This window comes from Phalacrocorax carbo, chromosome Z (assembly GCF_963921805.1).
Source record: "Phalacrocorax carbo chromosome Z, bPhaCar2.1, whole genome shotgun sequence".
NCBI lineage: Eukaryota > Metazoa > Chordata > Aves > Suliformes > Phalacrocoracidae > Phalacrocorax > Phalacrocorax carbo.
In genome coordinates, this window is record NC_087548.1 from 77398275 (window position 1) to 77424632 (window position 26358).

At 40.5% G+C, this 26358-nt stretch overlaps 1 protein-coding gene across 3 annotated transcripts; it reads right to left on the reverse strand.

The window, feature by feature from the left end:
* Positions 1-1150: 1150 nt before the first annotated feature.
* On the reverse strand, positions 1151-26351 carry RAD17 (RAD17 checkpoint clamp loader component). Of its 3 annotated transcripts, none has more exons than XM_064437684.1 (16): positions 26096-26350; positions 24262-24540; positions 23051-23134; positions 22200-22356; positions 21564-21700; positions 20393-20445; positions 20172-20297; positions 20019-20088; positions 19280-19391; positions 9781-9969; positions 8545-8630; positions 7819-7965; positions 7169-7315; positions 6308-6428; positions 4929-4986; positions 1151-2567 (listed from the first exon to the last, which is right to left on the reverse strand). In XM_064437684.1, exons 2-16 carry the CDS (start codon positions 24493-24495, stop codon positions 2300-2302), a joined length of 1989 nt encoding a protein of 662 aa, XP_064293754.1. In that variant the 5' UTR covers positions 24496-24540; positions 26096-26350; the 3' UTR covers positions 1151-2299. The 3 variants fall into 3 exon arrangements, with proteins under 3 accessions (XP_064293754.1, XP_064293755.1, XP_064293756.1); XM_064437685.1 differs by having other exon boundaries at positions 26034-26168; XM_064437686.1 differs by having other exon boundaries at positions 2444-2567; positions 4897-4986; positions 26096-26351.
* Between the last annotated feature and the right edge of the window lie 7 nt (positions 26352-26358).

The following is a 26358-nucleotide window of genomic DNA, read 5'->3' on the forward strand; positions in this document are numbered from 1 at the left end:
ATCTCTGGAGAACTTCAATGTTAGACAAGGTGGAAAACAACTGTTCCTCAGAGGGGGGGAAGCCTGAGAAGGCCATGACAACCAAAGGTGTGTTGTCCCAGCTGGGCGAAGGCTGATTTTGGCACAGGCAGGTGCATCCAGCACTGTGCTTGCTCTATCTGCCTCATGTTAGTGATGTACCACATGCACTGAACACACCCGGATTGACAACTACACTTAGAGAGGGTGTGTTGGGTGGGTTCAAGCATGAGCCATGGGGGTTTCCTAGAGGCTGTCACGGCTGTTGAAATTCTCTGACCACACCAAGAAAGTACATGTATCTTTCCTTCTGGGATGCTCTTACATCACTCCTGCTTGAATAGCTGTTTCTGTTCTATCCTCTGCCTTGCAATTGGGGTAACATTGCTGAGGGAGTCAAAGCGCACTCTTCCGCTCCCTAGAGACAGGCAGGAGGGATGTAGCACCGACACTCATTCTTCTGCCTGCTTGCAGCTACACAGCTGTCAGCATGTCCCTTTGGCTTACCTGGGATTGATTTAATATTAATTTGGCATTGGCTTTAATGAGGCGCCCACTAGCACTTAAATAATTTGAGGCTTCTGTCCCCTTCACGTATTTTGCACGCCACTGCAATTCAGAGGCAAGAGTACAGACATTTGAGCGCAAGAGATTATTAAAGAGAATAATGCTTCTGGTTTTGGTTGTGGTGTTCTCATTTGAAAGAGGTTTTACACAAATTACTATGAACGCCGTAGTTGACAGTGATGAGCCTCTGCTATTACAGTCTACCAGGTGAGTATTGAATACTGCCCCAGTAAAGGCAAGGCCAACGGTAACACAAGGCAGTTGATGTGAAGGCAACTCTGTTATTACTGCTATTATGTGATAAAACTGTAAGGAAAGCTCAAAAAGGCATAAAGAAGTAGCTTGGAGTTTTGCTTGCAAAGTAAAAATCAGTATTTCACACCTTATTGTCATGAGCATAGGAGGCGCCAGAGGGCGTTTCAGTGCTACACAACTGCAGGAGGCCCGAGTGAAGCGAGGCACCACGTAAGGTGAACAGACGCCACCCATCCAAAGCACGCTGCAGAGCAGGAAAGGTGTTAAGGGGCGTCAACAGCCGAGAATATTTTCACTTTGCTCTAATGAGTATAGCTGTAACAGAATTTAAGATTTAATAGAGAAAATTCCCTCTTCAAAATTAAACAATAGCTACAGATGTAAAGACTGCACCTGTCCCTTGAGAGAGGACAAATCTCAACTATTTAACAGCAGCATTAATTCCAAGGCCATGGTGGATAAACACATTTTCTTCTACCAAACGCTGGATGTAAGCAATACAGAAGTGCAAACATACATTACACATTCAAAGCTGTTTGCTTTGGTTTTTTTTCTCATTCCTGTGGTATCACTAACCACAGCAACGTATTAGATGGATTTGAATGGGCCAAGCCCAGTTACAGAGAAACACTGAAGCATTAAACAGTCTATTCAGACAACCATAAAACTTCTAACATGTCAGTTAGGATTATTCTTTCCCCTAGCACAACAGCAATTTAAGGAGAAATCTGCATACTACACCATTAACTTCCTACAGAATACAAAGGACAAGAGGGACTTACGCTCAATTGTTACATTTTCCCCTCCGTAAGTTATGACAATATATTTCAAAAAGGAATCCAAAATAATCCATTGTACATTTGTTCAACCTATAAACACAAAAATCTGTGGCAGAGTACAAAACAGTATTAATACAGTAGGAGTTTTATTTCCTGGGATGCGATATCCTGTACTCTTACCTGTACTCTTCAGTCTCTTCTTTCAGAAAGGCCAAGCTTCCAAACAGCAATTTTTTTAAAGGTATGAATTTTAATAAAGCCTTCAAATGCTGACAACTTGTCAAACTTGTACTATGGAAACACAGTGTACAATCGCAAGGTAAATAAAAATGTGTAAAAAATAAAAATAACTTAAGAGTGACACTGCTTATCTACAGACTTTTTCAAACTACCTCAGTCATCATTTTTTATTCTCTTTTTATCAATATAGATTATTTCACGGCTCAGGAAAGGCAGTGAATAGCTTGTAATTTAGTATATTCAGGTCAGGTCTCATCCTGCAAAGTTAAGAGGAAGCTGAGGAGAGTTGTCTTGATGCTGACATAGCGTGTTCATACTTGGCCTCCTAGCCCACCTAAGTAGCTCAAGCAGTACTTTTGTGCAGACCATACTCTCTTTAGCAAAAGTCTTTGTAGCATATTAAATCTATTCAGGCAAGTCAGGCAAGTATTTTGTTGTACTCAGTCACTATCATATTCCTCTATTTTTAATTCATCTTCCTCCATGACTGCTTGAGCTGCAACAGGCTGAGGCTGACTGCAAGGTAGTTCACTTCCACTGCACTGGCTAGAAGAGAGAGGGAATCCATCCGATTCATTCTCATTTGTTCTGCTTTTCTCCATCTGTACAGCCGTCTCCATAGCATGCACATCGGCACGGTCCCCCTCAGAGCTAACAAATAAGTCTGGTATCCCAGGATCTTTGTCAGTAAGTGTTTCAAGCTTTAACCTGTAAAATTATCATTGCAACAGTAAGTTACCACAAAAAAACACAACCCAACATCTCCTGCTCTCTCACACAGAAGCTGCAATAGAAAAGACTGCCCATGTACCGAACAAGTCACCCTCCCTACACTGATGCTCAACGGCTTTCACATTTTCTGGCAGTAAGACCCTCCATCAATCGCAGCTAATTCAAGCTATACACATTCTGTGCTCACACCACTACCTTCGGTGTTGTGTTTTGCAGCTCTGCACACATCTTCTGGTATAGATACTTGTGCCCAGAACTCAACACCATACAGCTGACATGGCAGCCTACAGCAGACACAGGAGTTGCCCTCAGGAAGGGGATGCCCTACCTAGCCTCAAACCACAGCAGCAGCAAAATACCAGACCATGTTCACACTCCATCATCTTCCAAGGAGCCGTTGTTGCTTCAAGTTTCTTACTTACGGTGACAGTGGTTTTGCTTTGCTTTTATCATGCATGTGAACTGCTAACAATCGAGCCACTGACAACAGCACATGGTACATGTGCTGGAAGGCATTTAACCTGAAACAGGCAAATTTTAAAAAGGAGCAGAAATGTTTTTGTATTTTATAATTTCTTTTACTATTTGGACTTCTCAGTCTTTCTAGCATCTCCACATCAGTATGATACCAATGTTCCTTTACTATTTTTCCCACTTTACATGGGAATAATAAAACCTTACACAGTTACTGACAAAAACTCATCCTGACACCAGTTCCAGCTGATCAAATACCATGTACTCTCCTCAATGCCAGTTTTCTCACTACAGTACCATTCCCATTCTATTAATGGACAGAATGGAAAATAAATAAAATATTCTTATTTCCATTGAAATAGCTGCACATAAGTTATTTTAAGGAGTGCTTAAAACACAAAATAAATAATTTTCAATTAAGATTCCTGAAGGAAGCAAATGCTTACTAAAATACCTACGTTTCTCTATACTTCCTTTCCAAAATAGTGAACAAATGAAAAAGGATTACCATGCTTTCAGGAGAAAGTTACGCCTCAGATAAAACTCTAAATGACACACACCCAACTTATTTATGCAGATGCAAAACATCTATTGATATTTAAAGGTCTGCTGCAGCCAAAATTAATCACATAAGGAAGTCTACAATTAATTTGTAAAGTTACAAAAATTTTGGCTTAGACTAGGGAGATTGCAAAGAAATACACCCAGTTAGGGAGCCTTTCCTTTCTTCCTGACTAGCAACTGAAATGGCTTTTAATACAACAACTGTTGGGTAACAGGGTGGTTCTTGGGTAATACAGCCTTTATCTTATAGGCCAGTATTTCATAGTTAAAACTCAGACAGCAATACATCAGTGATAAATACGAGATGCTTTGTTGGATACCCTAACAAACTCCCTGTGTTGGTTAAGAGATGAAAGACAGCCTCATTCCAGCTAGGTGTGACCTCGAGCCTTTATAAGAAAAAGACCATCACAATTAAAGCTCTTTTTATTTCAGAGATATCAAAGTTACAAAAATGTGACTGAGGGACTACTAGTATAATTGACGTCTGTGATTCAGAAGGCTCACTAAAGTCACAATACAACATGTCATGCCATATCACCCCATGTGTGCTACATAATCTGTACATAGTGCCACAGTTGAAATAACCAGGGGTTGTGGGTTTTTTGCTATTTAACATCTAAGACAGAGGAGCTTGAGTAGCTATGGTTTTACAAAAAAAGCATTCTAAACCAGGGTTTACTCTAAGTAGTCTGATAGGCAAAAATTCCACAAAATAAAAATCATTGCTGCTATTCCATTTCAGGGGAAGCACTCATTAAAATATTTTGCAGTTCCACAGATATAGAGCTGTTTCAAAGGAAATAAGAATAATTCCCCATTATAATTTCTTTCTTACACTTCTAACACGCATGTGAACACAGAATGTTCTATCAGATTGCCAGATTAATGTTTTATGTCATGATAAATAACAGGCAAAGCACACTACACTCTTTGCATCAATTCAGCTGTATTCTCATGTAAATGTTTTTGATTGTAAAAAAAAAATTTACTCAGGTCATGCACTGGAGAAACACAGATATGTCTAGGACAGAGCTAATATTTGACAGATGGAAAGAAAAGCTAAACAAGGATTAAAATAAATGTTATAGTGAAAATGTTGCTATTAACAATGATAAATCTGGACTAGAAGAAGCTTTAACAGGCAAAATCTAAAATTATCATGCTGCAAGTGACAGAAAATGTCACACCACAGATGTACACTGAAGATGTTTCTCTATGAAAGGGTTCTTTTCCTCATTATATTAAGAAAGAAATAAAGTCTTACTTTTTTTAAGAAAAGACAGAAGTCAAGTTTACCTCCCAAAATGTCTTTTCAGTGGTAGCCTCCCAACATCTTGGATAAAAGCAATCTGAGCTAAGAACAAAGAATCACCAGTATCATTTTGTGTAGATCATAATGAACATACAATTAAACATACTGGAAAATAAATAATTCATAAGTTTAGTCAAGTATTCCTGTATATATTTGCAGTATTTTGGATACCAAAACACTACACACACGCGTATGTATTTTTCCCCCCATTTACCACGTTACCGTAAGGTATTTACAGGTTGCCTACACACAAAAAACCCCCCTGACATTCATCAACTGTGTATTGATGATGTGGAGTTATTATTCCATAGCCTAGAAAATGAATTCATACTAATGTCGGGGCCTTAGTTAAGGCATGAGGCCTTTTATTAGAAGTAATTAACATAGCCTAAGCAACCCAGCTGTTCTAAACACTAATATTCGGATTATGTACCATACAAAGTAAATTTTTCCACATGAATTGTCTGCTATTGGATTACCTCAGGTTACACATTTTTTAACACAGTGCAAACTTGGATTTTGCTTATTTTATCTGGGAAAGGTTTTTTAAAGCCTTTTAAGTCTGTTTTTGTTACTGCAAAAGGATCAGTAAGGAATGAGATCTCATTAATATTGCCTGCTATGTTTCCAAAAGTCTTCTCATCAAATCTTCTAGAAAATTTAAAAGAAACCCTAAGCTTAAGAGAACAACTTAATTAGTAAGGTTTGATAAATAATTTATTAATAGGAAATGGGGAGGGAGAGGGGTATGAGGTAATAGTTAACTCTTGCAATGGAATACAGCTGCCAGTAGAGATCTGTGCCAGGACCTGGGCTATCCAGAACATTCTTAAAAGTAATCCTGTGAAAAAAGGGGGTGAAGTGTGAGATGACCAAGTCTGCGATGCCACCCAGTTAGACAAGCTAGTAAGGACGTGGGCAGATGGAAAAACTATGAGCAGCTTAAGATACTGAATGTGAGGGCAACATGATGAAATTCAAAAGTACACAGATACCAGAAATGCACGCAGTTTAAAAAAACAAAAGGGACAACCAATTTCAAATACTCCCAACATGAGGACCCCATCTTACACATTTATAAAGTGTCATATAAGCTTCACTTCTGCCAAGAGAGATACTATTTCAATTCTTTTAGTGACAGAAGTTTTTAAAATGTTCTTGATGTTGTTTAAAACCTGATAGGACAGCTTTAATTGTGGCTCTGTTACTAGAAACATTTTTGGGTATCGGCTATATGCATTTGCCATAAGTATTTTTTTTACTGAGGGAAAGGGACAGATAGTATTGACATTTTGGGTTACAAAGTTTTCAGTATGCTTTAATTACACAAAAGATCCAGGATCAAGAGTTACACCCATCTTACCTTGGTTTCTCATTGGATTTGCTAACATAGCAAGATAAGGCAATAGCTCTGTCTGAAGGCACTGAGGTGGTAAACAGAAGCTTGAAAAGAGAGATTTTGCAGCAAGGCAGTTTTCTTGATACTGTAAGAGTTGAGGGGAAAAAGAAACACACATAAAAAGCCTGGTAAATCATTATTAATGTAGATATTCTGTACTGTAAGAGACAGACTTTCTTCTTGCCTGCTGGATGACTACAGACAAGCTATAGAAAAATGAGATCAGAATAAAAAAGATAAGTAGTTACAGTTAACATATACATATCATAAAAATGATAAATTTCTTCATTTGTGCCTTTTGCTGGGCACTGAAATTTCCAGAAAATATTTATCCCTTGATTAGAATTCCCCACCCATCCAGTACAGTATTTTTTGCCAGACACAGCAATAAAGTATTAGTTCAAATATAAAAAATTGCCAAGAGCTTTGGCATCTCATGAACATGCTATTTCTGATAAACACATAAAATGTAACAGCAGTAATTTGTTGAACTTACACAACAGTAATGTGATTTGAACAGCACAAAAACTTAAACTTATTTTTAGGAATACTTTATAGTATTTCAACATTAATTGTGTCTCCATTAACTTATGATTAAGACTCTCCCAGAAGTATGCCAGCTTGGACACAGGAATCAGACTTTGTCAGAAGCCTCCAATTATTTTTCCATTAAAGGAATAATACAAATTTAACTCTTCAAGCAAGTGCTTTTTAAAAGTAGCTTGTATCAAAATAGGATATTTGACAAGTTTAGCACTGTGAGCAAATCTCTTTTTTACTACTCAATTATCATACCTTACAAAAACAAAAAAATCCAGCATTTACCTTTTTATTGATAAAGAACCACTGGGGTTTATGTAAAGGCCGGAACCCCATCCCTCCTTGATGGTGGGCAAAGGCTCTGGACATATTTGAATGTATCAACCCCCGTGTAGCCACAGACACGCTGTATTGTTCCATCACATGCTGTGTCTACGACAGAAATCGGGCATTATGTAAACTCAAGGTCTCTACAGCGTGCCTCATTTGAGCTAAAATACACTCTGTAATTCCAGTGACACAACACACCCAGAATACATTTAGATTACTGTGAAACTTTTACTCAAAGCAGCAGAATGAAAAAGCTAGCTCAATTACTTCAGGGAAAAGGCATACAGACTCCAACACATTTTTGGCATAAATATGTTCTACTTAAAAATATTTTGTATAGTATTTTACAAACATTATAACCCACTGTAATAAAATACTGAGAGAAGTTGGACAAAAAGAAGTATCTCTTCTATAGTTGGTGTACTTTAGCATTCATTAACAATTCACTGTCACCTATACTGTAAGTTTGAAGTGATACAGCTTAATTCTTACTGAATTGTAAGAAAATTGCTTTCTACCATTCATAAACACCTAGAGAAAAATTTAGAAGCTCAATGTCAGAGTTTTAAAATAAAAGTACATGTGTATAAAAAGATAACACTTACACTCCAATTACTACAAAGGACGTCAGCAGTGCTCAAATATTCACTGGCTCTCACTATGTCATCTATATCAGAAAAAAAGTCTACATAGTTCTGGTGAAGGTATAAATTAAACATGCTTCCAGACATATGCGATTTTTCCACGATATCCTATTAGGAAAAAAGAAAGTTCAAGTTTTACAGAGTGTATAAAGAAAAGCATCCTATAAAAGTTATGATATGTTCAGATGGTTGGGGAGCTGGCACACGTGACCTGTGAAGTGATGCCTATATACAAAAGGGAGGTTGGTTTGCTCCCAGAGAAAGCTAATGGTGGGGATGGAGGGGCGGAAGCCTTTGCTGTGTTCAGCTCGCTTAATGGGTGGTAACAGAAAGATGAACTCGGACTCCTCTTGGCAATGCACAGCAGAAGGATGAGAGGTAACAGTCACAGGCTGTGGCAAGGGAAAGCCCACCCTCCACTACAAGTCTGTCAGTGAGGTGAGAGAATCTCTGTCCCTGGAGATACTCAAAGCTCCACAGATCAAGAGCCTGGGAACCTAATCTACCTCTGAAGTTAGCCTCCAAAGGTCCTTTCCAGATTATTTATTCTGTAGCTTAGACAGATTGAGTACACATACATTAAGATAAGAGACAGACCACTGTGCTTCAGAATTTGCATCAATCACTTAGACTTTGGTTTCGTTTTTTTCAAACCAAACTGGAATCAAGTAGTCATTGCAGATGTACCTCAGGCTGAATAAGCAAGGTGTCTCGACGGTATTCTGATAAGTGAGTGGGCAGCTGAGGAAATTCTGGTTCTGACACTGGTTCTCCTACAAAGAATTTTACAATCTTTAGTCTTTTAGTATCAGAAATGTTGTTACATTTCTGCCTATAATAAAAAAAGCCAGAAGATAACGCATTTCAGATTAAATATTCAAAATCAGAATAAAAGTGACAGAGATGTGTAACTGCCTGAATAGTAGCTTTCACATATATTGAGCATCACTTTTAGCAACTGTCATCTCTACCAGCAGCTAGATTACACCACTTTCAGTTCCCAGAAAGCTCTTGATACAGGCATAAGTACTTAAATATAAAGTCAATATTATATAGTCAACAACATGTAATTAGTCACATTACACTTCACATAACAAATTTAATCTAATTACTTTCATATTCCCTCATCTCACTATTTTTCCTTAGTTTGTTTTGTAACAGATATTGTGAATTATTCCTGAAGTGTAGACAGCCAATAGCATTATGGATCCTGATTTAGCTAAGTGCAGATACTACTAGTGTAATAAGTACCAAATACTTATGAATCATAGTTTTTAAATGTTAAAAACCCAGTACTGTTAAATGTTAAATGTTAAAAACCCAGCCAGACACAGATTTACAGAACCTGACTGTATAAAAAGTAGAACTTTCAGTAGTAGTAAGGCGGAAAGTACTTTGGAAAGGGACACAGGGTATGACAGAAACAGAAGAGGTTTTCAAGTCAGAAAGGAGAGAGCACATATGTTGGTAAAGGGAAACAAAAGAGTTGTAATAAACAGGAGGGAAGATCGCAGAAGGGTGAAACCCATACACATGATTAGGGAGGCAGTAGCTATGAGGTGGCAGGGCTGTTCTGTAACCTTTAGGAATACAGACAAGTACAGAACATAACGGTACAAAATTCTGCACTGAAGCAAAATTTGCTTTTCTACAAAGCAACATATGTGGTGGCTATCTATCTAGCTTTGTGTGCATGTCAGCACATGGACCTAATGCAACTAGACTTATGTGTTTTTATTACACATATGTACACATCTTAAAGAAACATTTATTTACCTAACAGATACAGACACCTGCCATCTCAGTTACCACAAACTTTTATTACTATTTTTGTACTGTTATTAATGACCAAACATACAAATTAGAGGTCACCCTAAGCCATATCTTAGCAAATTTAGGAAGAATAAATCAAAGTTTTCTTACTTTTGCAGTAAAGTATTTTCCCCAGAGCATGGAAAAGAAAGATAGAAGCATCTTTGCCACCAATAGTTTGTATCTCCTGGTCTTCTGATCTATTTTTCTTTTTTACTTTAGATATTGCTGCTGCTGCTTCACATTTTGATGTAGAGCTCCCTTTCTTCCTTGACCAAAACTCTTTCTCCAATGAGCAGTCTATCAATAAAAGCAAAAATACAATCAGGATAAAGCACATAAATCAAAAAACTTATTCTATTACATTGCTACTGCTAAGGTTTTAAACAAACAAATGGAAAAAAAAAGAGAAAAGTTTCTATAAATAGGGGCACTAAGAGAAAACCCATTTACTCGGAAGACAACCCAGTAAGCTAAACTAGCATGCTTCATTTCACTGCTGTCCCTTAAGCCACAGCTAAGGTGCCAACTACTTTTTTTGAATAACAAATCTGCCTTTAAAAAAAGGTAGCATTCTTGCTTATTCATTCTAGTTCTGATGCATCCCCAACTTGCCTTTCTTAAAAATTTCTTCTTTATAAAGTACAAGTGCAAATATATGTAAATTATATTTCAGTTACACCCTGTTCACTTACCGGTTTATCTCCTATTTGCATAATCTGTATAATACCCTCATTGAAATATAAGGCAGCAAAGAAAACCTTTCATTTAGGTGATTCGTCCAACAACCCACTAATTTCCACAATCTTTTGAGCTCCAAGGAGTAAAACCCTTCTTCTGCGCTAATTTAGAACAAAAAAATTTTCACCCACAATTTGATTTAATGGCAGGTGAATGTTCCTTATCAAGCTACGAGAACTTATGCTTTAAGTATTTATCTTTCTTTTCTCCTACAATTACCATAGATCCATTTTACCTGTAAATACTACTATAAAGTGTATGTATCACTTGTGCTTACACATATACAGAAATGAAGAAAAAAATTATATATATGTAAAAAACTAATACTGCATTCTCAGGAAATCAATAAGTAGGTGAGGGGTATCCAAAATTTACAAAATATCACTGGCTGCCAATCATTTACCTACCTGAAATACCTGAACAGCTAAAAAAGTCCCATTCAACATTGTCGTGGTTCAGCCTCAGCTGGCAACTGAACACCACGCAGCCGCTCGCTCAATCCCCCCCCACCCCTGTGGGATGGGGAAAAGAATCAGACGAGCAAAAGAACTTGTGGGTTGAGATAAGCACAGTTTAATGATTACAATAAAATGATAATAATAGTAACAATGATTATGATAATAATGACAATAATGTTAATATAATAAAAGGGAAAAGGAAGGGAAAGGGGAAAAAAAAGGAAAAAAAAACCACGGAAACACAAACGATACAGCCGCTCACCACCCACCGACCAACGCTGCCCCATCCCCGAGCCACGACTGCTTCCTCCCTCCCCCAGCCAGCTCCTTCCAGGTGACATACTGGGCATGACGGTACATGATATGGAATATCCCTTTGGTCAGTCTGAATCCGCTCTCTTTGCTGTGACCCCCTCCCCTCCCTGCTTCTTGTGCACCCAGCAGAGCATGGGAAGCTAGAAATGTCCTTGACTAGTACAAGCCCTACCCAGCCACAGCCTAAACATCCGTGTGTTATCTCAACAGGTTTTTTTCTCCATGCTAATTTCAAAGCACAGCACTATACCAGCTAGAGTGAAGAAAATTAACTCTATCCCAGCTAAAACCATGACAGTATCCACCCCTTATTCCATATCATTTACATCATGCTCAGGTCCCATACTATTCAGTACAAATTCAATAATCCCTACCCACCTTCTCATCCTTTAACAGTATATACAGATTTTTTTCATTTATCATTCCCCTAGTCTGTGGACCACCCCTGTAAAATGCCTGTAAAATGTCTATTAGAGTTCATTTAGTCCATGACTTTGGATTTCATCTATCGTAAGAGTCTTTCAGAGATGCGGTGTTGCATGGGGTCAGATTGTTGCATGTCAGTCCTTGTTCCATCACCGCTGCACTGGTAGCTCTTGTTCTCTCACTGCTGCACTTTGCTCGGTTCCATTGAAAGTTCATTTGCTATTATTATTATTTGGGAGATTCCCACCATGATAACATTCCATTGACATGGCATATAGCAACCATAGTAGCGATGACATACAACAATATATAGCAATTAACAGCCTATTATTCAGTTCATTGGCTGTTTTCACCCAAAATTAAATCCCCCTGAGGTACACACTGGACTCCTCCATCCTCCCGCATCACCCACCAAGTGCGCCCAGGTCCTCGAGCAAACGCAATCCCACGAGTGGGTTTGCCTCTGCCTGAAGCAGGGATAACCCAGACTGTCTTGCCCAGCATATTTTTTATGTGCACTACAGGGACTCTATCCCCTTTCACAGTACGTAAGGGTTCTGATTGGGCAGGGCCAGCTCGCCTGGCAGATCCCCTCGTGTTGACCAACCAGGTGGCTTTTGATAAATGTGTATCCCAGTGTTTAAATGTTCCACCCCCCATTGCTCTCAGCGTCATCTTTAATAGTCCATTGTATCTTTTGATTTTCCCACAGGCTGGTGCGTGATAGGGGATGTGATACACCCACTCAGTGCCATGCTCTTTGGCCCAGGTGTCTATGAGGTTATTTTGGAAATGAGTCCCGTTGTCTGACTCAATTCTCTCTGGGGTGCCATGTCGCCACAGGACTTGTTCTTCGAGACCCAGGATAGTGTCTCGGGCAGTGGCGTGGGGGACAGGATATGTTTCCAGCCAGCCGGTGGTTGCGTCTACCATGGTGAGAACATGGCGCTTGCCTTGGCGGGTTTGTGGGAGTGTAATATAGTCAATTTGCCAGGCCTCCCCATATTTATACTTCAGCCATCATCCTCCATACCACAGAGGCTTTACCCGCTTCACTTGCTTGATTGCAGCGCACGTTTCACATTCATGGACAACCTGCGCAATAACGTCCATGGTCAAGTCCACCCCTCGATCACGAGCCCACCTGTATGTTGCATCTCTCCCTTGATGGCCTGAGGTGTCATGGGCCCACTGAGCTAGAAATAGTTCACCCTTATGTTGCCAGTCCAGATCCACCTCAGCCACTTCAATCTTGGCAGCCTGATCTACCTGCTGGTTGTTCCGATGTTCTTCAGTGGCCCGACTCTTGGGGATGTGAGCATCCACGTGACGTACTTTCACAACCAGGTTCTCTACCCGGGCAGCAATATCTTGCCACAGTGAGGCAGCCCAGATGGGTTTGCCTCTGCGCTGCCAGTTGCTTTGCTTCCACTGCTGCAGCCAGCCCCACAGGGCATTTGCCACCATCCAGGAGTCAGTATAGACATAGAGCACTGGCCACTTTTCCCGTTCAGCAATGTCTAAGGCCAGCTGGATGGCCTTTACCTCTGCAAACTGGCTCAATTCTCCTTCTCCTTCAGCAGTTTCTGCTACTTGTCATGTAGGACTCCATACAGCAGCCTTCCATCTCTGGTGCTTTCCCACAAGGCGACAGGACCCATCAGTGAACAGGGCATACTGCTTCTCCTTTTCTGGCAGTGTGTTATACAGTGGGGCTTCTTCAGCACGTGTCACCTCCTCCTCTGGTGATAATCCAAAGTCTCTGCCTTCTGGCCAGTCCGTAATCACTTCCAAGATTCCTGGGCGACTGGGGTTTCCTACTCAAGCCCGCTAGGTGATCAGTGCAACCCATTTACTCCATGTGGCATCAGTTGCATGGTGTGTGGAGGGGACGTTCCCTCTGAACATCCAGCCCAGCACTGGCAGTCGGGGTGCCGGCAGCAGCTGTGCCTCAGTACCAACCACTTCTGAAGCAGCTCAAACCCCTTCATATGCTGCCAATATCTCTTTTTCAGTTGGAGTATAGCGGGCTTCGGACCCTCTGTATCCCCGACTCCAAAACCCTAGGGGTCAACCTCGGGTCTCCCCTGGTGCTTTCTGCCAGAGGCTCCAGGTAGGGCCATTCTCCCCAGCTGTGGTGTAAAGCACATTTTTTACATCTTGTCCTGCCCGGACTGGCCCAAGGGCTACTGCATGAACTATCTCCTGTTTAATCTGTTCAAAGGCTTGTTGTTGTTCAGGGCCCCATTTGAAATCAGTCTTCTTCCGGGTCACTTGATAGAGAGGGCTTACGATCAGACTGTAATGTGGAATATGCACTCTCTAAAAACCCACAATGCCGAAGAAAGCTTGAGTTTCTTTTCTGCTGGTTGGTGGAGGCATGGCTGCTGTTTTGTTGATCACATCCATGGGGATCTGATGACGACCATCTTGCCATTTTATTCCTAAGAACTGGATTTCTCGTGCGGGTCCCTTAACTTTACTTTGTTTTATGGCAAAACCAGCTTCCAGGAGGATTTGAACTATTTTCTTCCCTTTCTCAAAAACTTCTTCTGCTGTATTGCCCCACACAATGTCATCGTCAATGTACTGTAGGTGTTCGGGAGCTCCACCTTGTTCCAAAGCATTATGGATCAGTGCATGGCAAATGGTAGGGCTGTGTTTCCACCTCTGGGCCAGTCGATTCCAGGTGTACTGGACACCCCTCCAAGTAAAAGCAAACTGTGGCCTGCACTCTGCTGCCAGAGGGATTGAGAAGAATGCATGAGCGATATCAGTTGTGGCATACCACTTGGCCGCCTTTGACTCCAGTTCATATTGAAGTTCTAGCATGTCTGGCACAGCAGCACTCAATGGCGGAGTGACTTTATTCATGCCACGATAGTCTACTGTTAGTCTCCACTCTCCATTAGACTTCCGCACTGGCCATATGGGACTGTTAAAGGGTGAGCGGGTTTTACTGATGACTCCTTGGCTCTCCAGTTGACGAACGAGCCCATGGATGGGGATCAGAGAGTCTCGATTGGTGTGATATTGCCGCCGGTGCACTGTTGTGGTGGCGATCGGCACCTGTTGTTCTTTGACCTTCAGCAACCCCACAACAGAAGGGTCCTTTGAGAGGCCAGGCAAGGTAGACAGCTGTTTAATTCCCTCTGTCTCCAAGGCAGCTACACCAAAAGCCCACTTGTAACCTTTTAGGTCCTTGAAATACCCTCTCCTGAGGCAGTCTATGCCAAGGATGCACAGAGCCTCTGGGCCAGTCACAATGGGGTGCTTTTGCCACTCATTCCCGGTGAGGCTCACTTTGGCCTCCAATGCAGTTAGCTCCTGGGATCCCCCTGTCACTCCAGCAATGCTGATGGGTTCTGCCCCTATATAGTTTGATGGCATTAAGGTACACTGTGCACCGGTGTCCACTAAAGCTTTATACTCCTGTGGGTCAGATGTGCCAGGCCATCGCATCCACACAGTCCAGTAAACCCGGTTATCCCTTTCCTCCACCTGGCTGGAGGCAGGGCCCCCCTAGTCCTGATCGTAGTATTCATCACTCACTTCCTGTAAATATGAATCATGAGTGTCTCTTAATATCAGACAGGACATCAGCACTTCTACTCTTCTGTCTGGAGAATTGCTTACTAGAAACTGGAGCAGCAGCTCTCCTGGAGAAACTCCCCTGAGTAATTGTCCTCCCTTGCAGCTCTCGTACCCGTGCCTCTAGGGCTGAGGTAGGTTTTCCATCCCACTTCTTCATGTCCTCTCCGTGATCATGCAGGTAAAACCATAGGGTGCCCCGTCGTGTGTATCCCGTCTCTTGAGCCAAGGGACGATTACTCCTAATGGCTGAGATACTGGTCCGTACTGGTGGGGAGTAGGGCATATCTTCTTTGAGTTGCTGGAACTCTCGGGACAGTTTCTCAACAGCAGAGACGAGCAAGGAAGAGAGATTCGCTTCATATTCCTGGAGTCTATCAATCAACTCAGCCACCGTTGGTGTCTCGTCATCTTTCCAGGACATCACTGCCAATGAGTCTGCATACGAGGATGGTGCGCTCCATACAAACTTCCACCACATGGGTCGTGTGCACTCAGCTTCATCTGGATCTTTGGAGGACCGTTGATCATCCAGGTCACCATAAATCACCTCAAGCACGGCTAATTCCCTTAGATGCTGAATGCCTTTCTCCATGGTCATCCATTTTCCTAGGCGAAATACAACATCTTCTCTGAAGGGATACCTCTCTCTCACCGTGGACAGGAGCCGCCTCCAGAGGCTGAGGGCTTGTGTTCCTTTTCCAATATCTTTATCAATGCCCTCTTCCCTAGAGAGGGATCCCAGTTGTTTGCCTTCCTTCCCCTCTAATTCCAAACTACTGGCCCCATTATCCCAGCATCGGAGCAGCCAGGTGATAACGTGCTCACCTGAATGACGCCCGAAATCTTTCCATATATCCCGCAACTCACTCAAGGATAGGGATCAGGTAGTTTCCATTTCTTGTACACATTCTTCCTCTTCCTCCTCCTCTTCTCGTGATGGCCCTGGTTCCTCATAATCTCTTTCTAAACGAGTTGACTTTCTCTTCCATGATTTCTTCTTGCGTATAGGGGCGACTGATACTGGCACAGGTTGGTCCTCTGGTTTAGCTGCAACGCTTGTCACTGGGGTTGGAGAGGCTGCAGTATCTGTCGTGGGGGGTTGGGTGGCCGCAGTGCTTGTCACTGGGCTTGGAGTAGCTCCCTTCTCTTTCCCTTGGGGGTACTGAATAGTGTTAAATAGGGCTCGATAGGCATAAGCCAGACCCCAGCACATTGCAGTGATTTGTATCTCTCTGGAATTGCCAGGGTGACAACATACTTCCTCCAAATGTTCTACTAATTTTTCAGGATTCTGCACTTTTTCAGGGGTGAAGTCCCACACCACAGGGGGTGCCCACCGTCTTAGGCATTTGCCCATACTATCCCACATATCCTGCCACGCATAGCTATCGAGCCTTGGGACAGATCTCTGGATTATATTCTTAACTTGCTTATTAACCTTAGACAGATCTGATACCATCTGCCAAAGCGATATCAACAGATGTATCTTGACTACCCAAGGATGTTCAAGATACTGAAAAGTTGTTGTAATGAAGGAGGAGACGTTATATAAGATGGCAGCTATGGTGCCATTCTGTATTTCCTCCATAAAAAAACTTCTCAGAGGAGGAGGTGTAATTGCTAGTTGCCTCCATGAGGTGGTAGCTGGAGTACAGTAACGGCTTCCCTGCAAGACCTAAATAACCGATAACAGTCAAGGCCAGTGTTTTAATAAAAAGTCTCCTAGGCAAAACATCTCTAATCACTGCAGAGCACAGCAAACTGACAAAACCAACAGCAAGTTTTAACATGTACTTTACAATCAGCATGGTAAAGACTGGACAAACTAATACTGAGGGCAGATGAATCAATGCTGTGACCAGCAACTGTTATCTCAAACCCTTCATGCCCCACGTAGGGCACCAAAAATAGACTGTCGTGGTTCAGCCTCAGCTGGCAACTGAACACCACGCAGCCGCTCGCTCACTCCCCCCCCACCCCTGTGGGATGGGGAAGAGAATCAGACGAGCAAAAGAACTTGTGGGTTGAGATAAGCACAGTTTAATGATTACAATAAAATGATAATAATAGTAACAATGATTATGATAATAATGACAATAATGTTAATATAATAAAAGGGAAAAGGAAGGGAAAGTGAAAAAAAGGAAAAAAAAAACACGGAAACACAAATGATACAGCCGCTCACCACCCGCCGACCAACGCTGCCCCATCCCCGAGCCACGACTGCTTCCTCCCTCCCCCAGCCAGCTCCTTCCAGGTAACATACTGGGCATGACGGTACATGATATGGAATATCCCTTTGGTCAATCTGAATCCGCTCTCTTTGCTGTGACCCCTCCCCTCCCTGCTTCTTGTGCACCCGGCAGAGCATGGGTAGCTAGAAATGTCCTTGACTAGTACAAGCCCTACCCAGCCACAGCCTAAACATCTGTGTGTTATCTCAACAGGTTTTTTTCTCCATGCTAATTTCAAAGCACAGCACTATACCAGCTAGAGTGAAGAAAATTAACTCTATCCCAGCTAAAACCATGACAAACATGAAAGCAGCACTTCTCAATGTGTTACAGAAAATGCTAAAGGAGAACATTCAGCAGGGTATGACTTGAGTACATGATTCTGAGATGTCATGTACAGAAGCTTCCATGCCATATGCCTCTGTTTTCTCCCAAGTTCTTTTTATAACTCTCATGTTTTCACATTTCCAAGGTAATTTATTAAAAATTACACAAACCGGCCATTTTAAGACCATTTAAATTTTCTACAGTATGTAGAAGCTCCTTAGAATCCAGCGGTGAGCTACTGCAAACTTTTCTCAGCTATCACCAACCTACTATTTACGAACTTAATGCCATTATCATCAAAATGGTTTTACTGAGAGGAATTTTATATTTTTTCTGATTAACATAGAGCAATACAAACTTAGTATAAGACAACATCAGAAGAATTTCATTTCCATGTTTGCAAGTTAAACCTCAAAATTTTACTCTCTCCTTCATCTAATTTAACACATAGAGCTGAGTTAATTTCAATATACTCTAAAACTCAAACTACAACACTCCCTCTTATGACAAGGACTTGAAACTGCATTTAATCCTGAATTCCACAAGCACATTTTCTATTTGCGAGGTGGATGGGAGAGAAAAATAAGTAAAAGCAACAAGATCATGGCTAGCTTTATGACATACCGCATAAGACAACCAATTAATTCACTTTCTTATTTCTAGGTTGAATGTAAGTGCTGGCACCATCTAACAGCTCTTAGAGTGAACCACATAGGCCAGAGTACTGCTTTTTAAAATCACTGATCATGTAACTCGCATGCATTGATTTCTTAACAATTACTGCCTTCCAATGCTTATAAAAGACATGACAGTAAATCTCCTGTTTTCTTTCAATATTGGTACATTTAAAATAATCCCAGACTAAGTCTGATTTGAGCATTGCCCAACCAAGTACTTGGAGACTACTAAAACACTGAATTCCAAAGTTATTCTATAATATACTCAATAATTTCACAGCAGGTCATGCCACCTCACAGCTTTTCAACTTACCAACAGCCATAGGAACTCCAAAGCAAAAAAAAAAAAAATAAAATCAATCATTACAGAAATGCTGAATACAGAGTCAATGGGCTATTTCAGAAATGCTTTGAGGGTAGAGATAAGGACATGGAGAAGCATAAAGAACGAAGCAATGAAAATAACCCTTTCAGATTAAGGTTGCATCATAAAAGCTTTGATCAGTAGCACGTACCAATAACAAAGATATCAAGAAGAAAAGGACATTTCATTATATTATATCAGCACATATGTAGCAGAAGTTATTAAATTTTAAGACTACATCAAACGGTCGTGAAAAGGAATATTTTCAGCTTTAAACCCCCCAAAAACCAAGCAACCCTCTCACCCCCCTAAAACAACAACAAAAACCACCTTTGTGCCTTTTATTCCTGCTCCAGGGCAGCATGTCAAAAATGTTTTGCATGGCTCATCTAGCTGTGCTGCAACAGTGAACAGAATACCTTTAAAGCAGAAATGGTCAAAATGTCATTCACTTGACAAAAATCAGTCATTTACCTCTCATGGAAGAAAACTGAAGACTGTTTATTGCACTTCTTATATCACCTGAACAGCCTCTGCAAAGCAACTCCAGAGAAGTTCTATCAAGAGCGCAATTCTTTTCTCTGTTCTACAAGGAAAAGCAACATTCCAAGTAATAAGAAGAAGTAGGAAAAGGAGTATTTGAATATTATTCTGGCTATGGGACCCACCTCTAATACAGATCATAAACAGACTACATGAGCACCCACCATGTGCTCAAACCACCTAATACTGGTAACTTTAAAACATTTAATCCATTTAAGCACATTGCCACATTTAATATACCAATATTAAAGAGAAAAATGCATGTAATTCTTTGCCAGGTGTCACTCAATATTAGACTTGGTTGTAATCAAAACAGTTCAGGAATAATAGATTTAGGTTCGTGACCTATTCTGGCCTTGCTGGATATAATGAAAACTACTTTTATTCCTATTATGTTTCATATATACATAGCTTCCGTAATAGGCAGAAGGATGTTCAGAAGACTTAGAACAAGGATCAAGTAGAACTAGTCTTAAAAACAAAGTATTTTTTTAGTTAGTTCCTGGGTTTCTGTTGCAAGGGGATTGGTGGGTTTTTCTGGAGTATGTGGGGTCTGCTATCAAATATCAAACAATTACATTAACAAATATAAATAACAAATTTCAGATATAAAAGTCTGAAATCTGTAGGTCCTGGCACTGCACAAAACTTATCAGTTTTGACAACTTACCATACTAGCTTCTGTTGCAGCTATTCGGTTAAGAACTTTCATCATATTTGTTGGTGCAACAGGCTTGAAACTGTTGAATTTAATTTAAAAAAAATTAATTAGTTTGACTTCTCATTTATTTCAATCAAGTTTTAATGAGATAAAAGATCTTACCTAATATTGGATATACACAACTCCTCTAGAATTTCCATTGGGAATAGTAACCTCTGGTTGCTGTCTCCACTGAAGTTGTCTGAGATTATAAATATAAGGGGACATCTACTTGTACGAACAAATCTCCTAAATTGAAAAATAAGCCAGTATAACAAGGATCAAACTCCAGTTTGCCACTCCAAGTGGCTAAAGCTAATCATTAAAACTTATTTGCAACTGACCTGAGAATTTCATGTAGACTGCTAGGGTCTCGATAGAATTGGTTAGGTATGTCCTATTGAAAACAAATGAACTGCTGTCATTACATTCAGATGTATATATTCTCTCGCACAGACTGACTGTAATGACACGCTATAGTGCTACACAGTTTTTCTTCCTCATTAGCTTGCTTTCAACTAAATTTGAATGTGGCTAACAGTGAAGATAACCAGAGTGGGTGGAAAAAAAAAAAAAAAGGAAAAAACCCAAAAGCATAGCATTTCTTTATTTTATTATGGAACAAAATTATCTAAAAAGGAACACTTTCTTTCTGTCGTTGTTTCCCAAGGTGATTACCTTGCCTACTAGACAGAGTTTTACTCATAGGATAAACACTCAAGGTAGCAGCTCTACTGAGGAAGAGGGCAGGATATAGTATTTGAGATATGAGACCTACACAAGGAAGTAAGTTCATGACGAGAAGTCACAGAAAACTATTCTTCCTAAATTCTACAGTACATACATTACTCAGCTAGATTTTTTCTCTCATCTATTCTTTTTCTTCGAAGTTTACAGACAACTTGACTATCATAACTTAGAAAATCCTTCTGTCAGAAAAAATGAAAAGCTATTAAAACGCTCTCTGAAATAAGTAAAAAACCAAAGTCTTCTCCTGTACCTCCCACTGCAGCTTACAAACCCTCTGAGTTTACATCTCTGCCCTAAAGAACGCCCCCTGCCTAAGACCAGGGAATACTATATTTCAAGTGCTTTCTGACTGTATTAGTTCTCATGTATCTTCTACACTCTCCAGCATCCTTAACTAACAAGAATCGTGGGGTTTTTTTCCCCTCTTCCTGTTTATACATGCATATATTTCTAGCAAGCTAATCATACAGAAACACAGGTATGACTTTTCAATATTGTTTTGATCTACTTTTTGATAACCTATTACTTATTTCTGTACACAAACTAGTCTCCAGTTTCTGCATGACTACGAGCTTATATGGTTTAACTACAGGTAGAACGTGGTTCTAACCTGCTGCAGAGACTCAAAAAATAATTAAGAACTCATCTGCAGTAACGCAGACTAACCTTTGGCAACACCAATCCATCAGCTGAAGCTTGTTAGCATATCAATCTTATAATAAAAGGTATTGTTTTTAAAACAAGATTTCACAAGTTTTCACTTACTTCAATAAGAATAAGCTTTTTATCATTTTCTGAGGACTCCCCAAGCATCTGGAGTTTGTTATACTTATTTGCTCTTAATAGAAAATCTTGAAAGAGAGCTGTTTGGGCCTGACTCGGAAACGTATGAAAATTTGAGTCTGAAAAAGAAAACTAATTAAAAATACGTGCTCTATATTATACCAAGTAGAATATAAATATCCACAAGAACTAATACCCACCCATGCTATTTTCTGACAGTAGTCATTGAAAAGCAGCAGCCAAGCCCTCTGGCAAACACATTACAAACACAAGAGAATTTTTAAAGGATAGAATTCAGCTGAGGACCCCGACCAAGACAGACTTACCTATTTTTATTTAATTATGATATGATACAACTCAAATGATAACCAGGGTATTACATAGCTCTTTATACTGATTACAATTGCAAGTTATTTTGGAGTAAACACTCAAACAAAACTAAATCCCTTTTCAGATAAAAGCAAAAGAAAGATTCTTATTAAACACTAAGAATCTGAGTTACATGGATGTGCATCTGACTTCATATGTGAGAGAGACACAAAAAAGTAAAAAAATACAGAATACAAAAATCACAAAAGTAACTGGGAAAAAAAGAAAAGAAAAAATCAAAATACTTACTGTAGCCAAATATATTTCTTAGGTCTTCTTTTGTAAAGTCTAAAGATATTGGATTAGTCCATTCTTGCATCTGAACACCAAGATCTTTTGCTAATATTTGTATAGTTGCAGTCTTTCCACAACCAGGAGGACCAGTTAGCAGTAAAACAGAGCCACCCTGTCACAGGAGGGGAAAAAAAAAAGTCCCAAACATGATAAATAAAGACTGAAAGTTGGCTGAAGATTAATATTGGTTTAATTTCTTCTGTAGTTTCTCTGGTAATTATTCTCTTTTCCCAATAAGAACTGAGTTAAACATTTTGCGTTATTAATTTATATGTTGAGTATTCAGATAGAAGAGCTAGGCCAGAATACTGAAAGCCTTGCAGTCATGTCTTAATGTATCTGTTCAGTTCACTGCACACCATGTATACTACCCATATAATACATACTGAACTGGAGAATCTGCTCTGAAAAACACCGGGCAAGACTGGTAAATGATGCATAAGAATGCCTCTTATCAATCAAGAGGTTAAAAACATCCTATTGCATCAAGTCAGTACAACTGGTAATTTGCCAAGATACTTAAAATTAATCTGTGGGATACAAAATGCAAGTCACAACCACACGCTTTAAGAGGTATGAACTGACAGATCCTAGAATATGGTATTTCTGAGCACAACCAGAATCCACCTATTCACATAAGCCCTAAACAAATGTACAAGCTCTATGTTCATAAGAGATTTCTTATAATGCAATAGATACATAATCGCTACCTATATGTTAAGGTTTTTCTCTGAAATTAAAATAAAATTGAATCCAGCTTGTTTGTATGGTCTCACATATCTAGCTGCTAACTTTAGCAAGATTACCTGCTCTGGCTGCCTCTGAAATATGTGCATTTTCAACCAGGTTTCAACTTCTTCAATTTTCTTCTTTTGCACAGCAAGGTCATTCTAAAAAAGATGAAAATATATGAAATATATATATATACACCTCTTGGTTTCTAAGACTGTAATGAGGAGATCCAAGAACAGAATATAGGCTGGCTAGAACATTAACAGACATGTACATGTATATTCCAGTTACATATTTTTATGTTATATAGAAGTAAGTGCAATATTTAAGGATAATCATTTCAGCCTGTTTCCTCAAACAACTAATTTTCTATTGCTTCCAGTTGGGAAATAATGAACTATTTATTATATTTCTGAAGTAACAACATTACAGTCTTGCCGTGAAACATTACAGTTTATGTCAGCATGCTTTATAGCTACTGCTGGTACTTTTTAGGCTCTACTAACTCTAATACTGCATAGATTTTTGGAACTTCTGCAAATCTCATGCAGCTTACTTGCATTCTAGCCTTGTAACTCAATTCCCCTCCAGAGATAAGCTATTAAATATTCAAATATAAACCACAAGCCATACACTAACATACATCAACAAACTAGGAGACAGTTAACACACATGCTGATACCTTTGAAACACACTGTGAAAAAGCTGTTCCACAAGCAGAACCAGTGAAGACAGCTTTACTACAGATTTTAATCCTTTCTCCTTGAAGCCCTAAGGTACTGCAGTACCCCCCCACCTGCAAAGTCACGGCTAAGATGCATCTAGCAAGCAAGAGATGGTGCAACCTGCAATTAATCAGGTACTTTGATTGTGCTAACAGACCAGCTAACTGGTGTGTAGTAACAAGAAAGATAACTTCTGTTATCTTCCCTGTAATGAGTGCACTAACTCAGTTCTCTCTCCTTTGCTTAGCTGTGGATTTTCCTAGTACTTGGAGTTGTTAGATCTGGCTGAAATTCGGTTCAAAAGTTTATGAGTGCGTGGATAGGAAACAACAGCTCCTCAGTAGCTTTATCTCCTCAGGAAGCCGGGGGCGAAAACACAACTCCTACAGATAAATAGCTCAGCAAAACCTTAGCTACAGACAGTAAAAACTCAAACTAGGAATCCATTGCCCTAATGAGATAGGATACTCAGAACCTGAACAATACAGATTATGAACAGATGAATAACATGCTACACTATAACGTTACTACTCCATTAACACTTAGAATAACTCTCACACCTGAGTTTCAGGTTTGTATCTATCTACCCATGGCTCATTTTGAGACTGGTTCCAGTTTTGCCTGGACTTGTTACAAGTCAGATCTACTGAAGACGACTTTGCTTTTTTTCTGGGCACAGCTTTGGTTTTGCTACTTTCTGTCACAGAAGACACATCTTTCTTCTGCTGCTGCTGGTTTCTTCCAGAGTTGCCTTCCAGTGGCTTCACACGAACGGCGCTAGAAGAACTATTCATGTTTCCAAAGACGTCATTGAATGAACATGCCAACCAATCTGTTACCTGGTAAAACACAAACATTTTGCTATTAATGTAGCACTGTCCTCCCCTTAATTGGGTACAGTTGTCTCTAGAAAATTGGAGATTTTTATCAAGCGTATATAAGAATATCTCGTAGACATAAAGAATTTCCTTTGCACTGAAAAGCATACTACTTGCTAGCGACAAACATGGCCACTTACGGTTTTTTGATTATGTCAGTTACATGCTTCTTCAGTATTAAAAAACCCTACACCTTACAGATAGAGCATTTTTCAGGAAATTGGCAAATCAGAACAAGTTGAAAACTCTGCAAACAGATTCAAAATAAAAAAGTAAAATTAAAACAGAGATCTGAATGAAAAAACAGCATAAGCTTATTTATAACATTTTTGCATTAAGGTTGTGTTTCTGTTGTCTCCGTATAGTTTTCAGTATGTGGCACTTTTTTCTTTTTTTTAACAATGCAGCTATTTGTGTTTACAAGTTAGAAACAGGCAAAAGACAAAATTATTTGGGCATCACAGTAAAATCAAGTATTACTTGTTTGCTGTGTGAGGAAGCTGGGACTGAGCTAGCGTCCACCCCTTATTCTATACCATCTGTCTCATGCCCAGGTCCCACACATTCCAATACATTCCAGTTAATCACCACACTTCTTCTGTCTTTTGGTATATACACACAGATATCATCCCCTAAGTCTATGGGCCATCCCTCTAAAACGTCTGTTGAGTTCACTTAGTTGCTGCCTTTGGGCTCCATCTGTCACAGCAGTCATCTGGGGCAGGAGAGATGGTGCGTGGTGTTGGCACACGACACAAATAATGGCACTATACCGGCTGCTAGGAGGAAAACTGACTCTATCCCAGCTGAAACCAGAACATTGAGAATCAACTGTCACACATATCAGATGTCTGTCTAATGGCAACAAGGAATGAAACTGCTAATAGCATCAGTATTTAGTTTTGGATTTGAGAAGTACCCTGCTAGGACAGCTGTACAAACTTACACCCTAGAGCCACTTTTCAGCCTATCTATGGTCCCAAAATAACATCCCTGTGGCCATGTGCTCTTCGCTGCGAACAACCAACCGCACAATTACTTTTCTGTGTAGGAACTGTAAGGGGCTACATGCCCAAATACCGTTCTGTGAGAACGGGAACCACAGAATGGACACATTGCCTCCAGAAAGGCCCGTGCACACTCTAGAGTTTGTACGTCTATAAATTATATGCAACAGAGCATCACCAGACAAGATTATCTGTGAGTAAGAGGCGCTAGCAGCTGGGAAAGAGGACGTGTCTGCACGGTTTGCTTTTAACGTTACTCTGACAAAAGCTGATTTTAGCTGAATTTGCATACTTGCCAGCGGACCGGATACCGCCGTATGAGGGGGTTTCCTTACTACACACTGCGCTAGTACGAAAATACACGCCTTACACATAGAAAAAAAGCCCGCAACTGAAAAGGAGCTGCCAACACAGACACCGAGAAGTAATTACGGGGCCTGTACACACCGCTAAGGGGAGCCGCTGGGCTCTTCCCGGAGCCTCCGAGCCTCTTCTCCGCCCCGGCTCACCTCCGCCGGCGCCGCCAGCCTTCGCGAGGCGTCTGCCGTGTGGCCCTTACTGCGACCGCTGGGCTGAGGGGAGAGCCCAGGCCCCGCAGTCGGCCGGGCCGGGCCGGGCCGGGCCGGGCCGGAGCTGTGGCTAAGGTGGCGGTGGCTGAGGCGGAGGCAGCGAGACACCACCAGCCAATCCCCACCAAACCAACCCCCTCACACCTAACGCCGACTTCCCGAGGGGCCCTTCTCCTCCGGCGGCTCTTAGCTGTCCGCGGCGC